Source organism: Lynx rufus, unplaced genomic scaffold (genome assembly GCF_022079265.1).
Source record: "Lynx rufus isolate CCGP_SWC_20201006 ecotype Redwood Valley unplaced genomic scaffold, mLynRuf1.p SCAF_2, whole genome shotgun sequence".
Classification (NCBI taxonomy): domain Eukaryota; kingdom Metazoa; phylum Chordata; class Mammalia; order Carnivora; family Felidae; genus Lynx; species Lynx rufus.
The window spans coordinates 186,379,446-186,385,084 of NW_025814834.1; the positions used below are offsets into that span (position 1 = coordinate 186,379,446).

Genomic DNA, 5,639 nt, shown 5'->3' on the forward strand with positions numbered 1-5,639 from the left:
TTCAAAAAGATTAAGTTTTGGGGCACCTGGGTAGCTCAGTCAGTTAAGCGTCTGACTTCAGCTCAGGTAATGATCTCACAGTTTATGAGTTTGAGCCGCGTGTCGGCCTCTGTGCTGAAAGCTCAGAGCCTGGAGCCTGCTTCAGATTCTGTGTCTCCCCCTCTCTCTGTCCCTCCCATGCTCATGCTCTGTCTCTGTCTGTCTCTCAATAATAAACGTTAAAAAAAATTAAAAATAAAGATTAAGTTTTTTTTTTCAATGTTTTTATTTATTTTTGGGACAGAGAGAGACAAAGCATGAACGGGGGAGGTGCAGAGAGAGGGAGACACAGAATCGGAAACAGGCTCCAGGCTCCGAGCCATCAGCCCCGAGCCTGACGCGGGGCTCGAACTCACGGACCGCGAGATCGTGACCTGGCTGAAGTCGGACGCTTAACCGACTGCGCCACCCAGGCGCCCCAATAAAGATTAAGTTTTGAGGGAAGTAAGGACAATGGTGGACTGTGAACTTTGAGTTCAGTTCTCTTGTGGTGTATAAAAAAACTACTTTACTTGTCCTTTGATTCTCTGTTGATTTGCTTACCATATTAGTATTTATAATGACTGTGGAATTATTGACCCCTTCTGGGTTGTGCACCAAAAAGAAGCAGTAAGTACCTTATACACTTTTCTTCCATTACCTCCTGCTGAAGGAACCACTGAATTTTCTATCTTCTTTGCATTCCAGCATTATGTATTTCTTTGGTTAATATGAGAAATTATTTTGTCTCTGCCTCTGGTAATTCTACAGCAAATGTTCTGCTCAAACCTTAAAGTAGTCTCTCTTATCAACCATTTTTCTTCCCTACTCATTTCCAACCCAGACTATTATTTCTCAGGAGAAATGGAAAAGAGAGAGAGAGAAGGAAAAGAAAAACGCAAATGATAGTGAACTTCTGATTAATAAGTTTAGTCTACCTCACTGTGAAATACTTTGCTAAATTGGAAAGTCTCCATTCTCTAGTCTTTAACACAACCTTCCAAGGAAAACAGTGGTATTATCCAAACTGTGTATTAACAATTAAGAATCTTTTTTAAAATGATGTACGCTCCAACCCAGTAACAATTAGCTCCCTCTAGTGTCTAAATTATAGTCTCTAAATACCATTTCCTATTAAAAAGGATCTAAAACTCCTTGGAGGAATAGCTGATTCCAGGCCTGGAAAAACAAATGTTAAGGTGAGGGGTGCCTGGGTAGCTCAGTTGATTCAGCGTCTGACTTCAGCTCAGGTCATGATCTCGTGGTTCATGAATTAAAGCCCTACATCGCGCTCTGTGCTGACAGCTCAGAGCCTGGAGCCTGCTTCAGATTCTGTGTCTCCCTCTCTCCCCACCCTGCCCATGTTCACGCTCTCTTTCTTAAAAATAAACATTAAAAAAAGAAATAAATGTTAAGATGAGTCTGAAGTATCTTGTGCCTGAAAGCAAGGAAGGTATCAAAGACTACTGGTGGTGTGTTAAAATCATACAGGAGCGACAGCAACGCAAGATGGCAGCCACCACGGGCTTGGGAGTAAAAGTCCCTTGCAATTTTCGACTGTTGGAAGAACTGGAAGAAGGCCAGAAAGGAGTAGGAGATGGCACAGTTAGCTGGGGTCTAGAAGGTGACGAAGACATGACACTTACAAGATGGACAGGAATGATAATTGGGCTTCCAAGAACAATTTACAAAAACCGAATATACAGCCTTAAAATAGAATGTGGACCTAAATACCCAGAAGCACCCCACTTTGTAAGATTTGTAACAAAAATTAATATGAATGGAGTTAATAGTTCTAATGGAGTGGTGGACCTAAGAGCCATATCAGTGCTAGCAAAATGGCAGAATTCATACAGCATCAAAGTTGTCCTGCAAGAGTTCAGGAGCCTAATGATATCTAAAGAAAACATGAAACTCCCTCAGCCTCCCGAAGGACAGTGTTACAACAATTAATCAAAAAGAAAAACCACAGGTCCTCCCCCTACCCCCTCCCATTTGATTTAAGCAGTCTTCATTTTTTTTCACAGTAGTAAATTTTCTAGATACGTCTTGTAGACCTCAAAGTACTGGAAAGGAAGCTCCCATTTAAAGGCAATTTATCTTAAGATACTGTGAACGATACTAATTTTTTGTCCATTTAAAATATGTAAGTTGTGCTATAAAAAAAAATCATACAGGAGCCAACTAGAAAGGGATCCCAACTTACCAAAGATGGAATAATTTGAATATCAATAAGAATAATGACTGCAATGATTTGAATACTAAAATGTATTCTTTTTTTTTTTTTTTTTTTAAATTTTTTTTCAACGTTCATTTATCTTTGGGACAGAGAGAGACAGAGCATGAACGGGGGAGGGGCAGAGAGAGAGGGAGACACAGAATCGGAAACAGGCTCCAGGCTCCGAGCCATCAGCCCAGAGCCTGACGCGGGGCTCGAACTCCCGGACCGCGAGATCGTGACCTGGCTGAAGTCGGACGCTTAACCGACTGCGCCACCCAGGCGCCCCTAAAATGTATTCTTTAGTTACCTTTGGAAGTTGCTAGGGCACTGAATCATTACTCTGAAAATTGATAAATAACAGTAAGCATCACACTTCTATCCTGTCTTGGGGCACTCAGTAGGTTAAGTGTGACTTTGGCTCAGGTCATGATCTCATAGTTCATGAGTTCAAGCCCCACATCCAGCTCTCAGCTGACAGTGTGGATCCTATTTGGGATTCTTGCTCTGGCTTCTCTCTCTTCCCCTCCCTGGCTCATGCTTTCTCTCTTTCTCAAAATAAATAAGTAAAAATTTTAAAACAAAACAAAACTCCTGCCCTGTCTTTACTGTATAGACTATACTTAAAGATAGTGTGGGAAAGTTATTTATAGAAGAATCATTACTAGGGGCACCTGGGTGGCTCAGTCAGTTACATGGCCAACTTCAGCTCAGGTCACAGTTTCATTCGTGAGTTCAAGCCCTGTGCTGGGCTCTGTGCTGACAGCTCAGAGCCTGGAGCCTGCTTCAGATTCTGGGTCTCCTTCTCTCTCTGCTCCTCCCCTATTTGAGCTCTGTCTGTGTCTTTCTCTCAAAAATAAATAAACATTAAAAAATTTTAGAAGAATCATTGCTAATGAATGGTAAGGAAGTGACAGAATTTTAAAAGTCAACATTTTGCAACCTCTAATGAAACAATGGGTTTGGCAACTATGTAGGCAAACTTGCATGTATAAGATTATCTAATCACTACCACAACTCTAAAAGAAAGGCACTCTAATTATTCCTATTTTACCAACAAGGTTAAATAACCTTGCCCAAAGGCAAATTGCTTTGAACCAAGGCACTCTGACTCTGGCTTGTATTCTTCAATATTTCATTATACTTCTTCTTGAACATAATAGGAAACTAATGAAGGAATTTGAGAAAGGGTGATATTCCCACGTGTAGGAAGATCACTCTGATTTGCAGGTGGAGATGAATTGCAGCAGGGATAAACTTGAGGCATAAAGAGTAAAATGTTATTCATTCATTCACTCATTCATTCAATAAACATTGAACATCTCCCATGTACCAACCACTGTTCTATGTACTGAAAATATAGGAATGACAAAATACAGAAAAATACCTGCTTTCATAGAGTTTATGCTTGGATGAGGAAAGACAGTCAATAGACACATAAATACATAATATTTGTAGTATGTCAAATGGAAATAAATGCTATGGAGAAAAATATAGGTGAAGACTGGGAAAGAGAGTTCTGGGAGAGGTGTTATACTGTAATTTTAAATAGGGAAATCAGGATGGCTTCACTGAGAATGTGAATCTGAAAAAGACCTGAAGGGATAAGCCATGAGGATATACTGGGGAAGAATGATCCAGCCAAATACAACCCCCCAAACAGGACTGTGCCTACAGTGTGGAAGAACAGTAAGGAAGCCAGAGAAGCTAAAACAATAAATGCAGGGGAGAACTATAAATGAGGTCAAATGGAGAGGCAGATCTTACAGGATCTTTTGGCCAATTAAAGACTTTGACTTTTGCTCTAACTAATATGAAAAGCCACTGAGGAGTTCTGAGCACAGGAATGATATAATCTTTTTAAAAGAGCTTTATGAAGATATAATTTACATGTCATAAAATTTGTCCTTGGATAGTATACAACTCAGTGGTTTTTAGTATATTTACACAGTTGTACAACAATCACCATTACTTAATTTTAAAACATTTTCATTATCCTGAAATGTATCCTGAAATGATCAATCATCCCTTTCTTATGCCCTCGCCTCAGCTCCTTGTAATCACAAATCTAATTTTTATCTTCATGGATATGCCTATACGAAACATTTCATATACATGGGATGAGAGAATATGTGGTCTTTTGTGACTGGCTTCTGTCACTTAACATAGTGTTTTCAAGGTTCATCTGTGTTGTAGCATATCTCAGTACTTCATTCTCTTTTATTGCCAAGTCATATTCCATTGTATAGATACACTATGTTTTGTTTATGCATTCATCAGTTGATGGCCATTTGGGTTGTTTCCACTTGGTGGCTACTTGAATAATACTGCTGTGACCATTCTTGTACAAGTTTTTGTACGGATATATGTTTTCATTTCTCTTGGGTATATACTTAGGAGAGAAATTGTAAGGTCACATGGTAACTCTGTGTTTAACCTTTAGAGGAATGGCAAAACCGTTTCCCACAGTAGTTGCACTATTTTACAATCCCACCGGCAATAGTTGAGGGTTTCAATTTCTTAAACTTATCAACAGTTGCTATTGTCTGTCTTTTTTATTTTAGCCATCGTAGTGGGTGTATTGATTTTATTGTAGTTTTTTTTTTTAATTTTTTTTAACGTTTATTTATTTTTGAGACAGAGAGAGACAGAGCATGAATGGGGGAGGGTCAGAGAGAGGGAGACACAGAATCTGAAACAGGCTCCAGGCTCTGAGCTGTCAGCACAGAGCCCGACGCAGGGCTCGAACTCACAGACCGCGAAATCATGACCTGAGCCAAAGTCGGCTGCTTAACCAACTGAGCCACCCAGGCACCCAATTTTATTGTAGTTTTGATATGCATTTCCCTAATGACTAATGATGTTGAGCATCTTTTCACATGCTTATTGACCATTTCTATATAGTCTTTGGGGAATGTAAAATCAAATCCTTTGCTCATTAAAGAAAATAGATTTTATTTTTTAGAGTTTTAGAACTGATTTAGAGCTATACAAAAATTGAGAAGAGAGCACAGAGTTTCCATCTACCCAGCACTTAATTTCCCCTATTATTAACATCTTACATTAGTATGATATATGTGTATGTAATGATTCAATATTGATATATTACTATTATATATTTATTCCATAGTTTTTTCAGATTTTCTTGGTTTTTACCTAAGTTTTTACCTTTCTGTTCTAGGGTATCACCCAGAACACCATATTACATTTTGTTGTCATGTGTTCTTAGGCTGTGACAGCTGCTCAGACTTTCATTGTGTTTGATGACCTTAACAGTTTTGAGTAGTACTGGTCAGGTTTTTGTAGGATCTTCCTCACTGGAATTTCTCTGATGTGTTTTTCATTATTAGACAGGGGTTGTAGGTTTTGAGAAGGAATATCACAGGTGTAAAATGTCATTTTT

The 5,639-nt window shown here is 39.0% G+C and overlaps 1 protein-coding gene across 2 annotated transcripts; it reads left to right on the forward strand.

Annotated features, from left to right (window-relative positions):
* The first annotated feature begins 1,527 nt into the window (after positions 1 to 1,527).
* On the forward strand, positions 1,528 to 1,971 carry LOC124516628 (ubiquitin-conjugating enzyme E2 variant 1-like). 2 transcript variants are annotated; one of them, XM_047086067.1, is made up of 2 exons: positions 1,528 to 1,697; positions 1,824 to 1,971. In XM_047086067.1, exons 1-2 carry the CDS (start codon positions 1,528 to 1,530, stop codon positions 1,969 to 1,971), a joined length of 318 nt encoding a protein of 105 aa, XP_046942023.1. The 2 variants fall into 2 exon arrangements, with proteins under 2 accessions (XP_046942023.1, XP_046942022.1); XM_047086066.1 differs by having other exon boundaries at positions 1,528 to 1,971.
* The last annotated feature ends 3,668 nt before the right edge of the window (positions 1,972 to 5,639 follow it).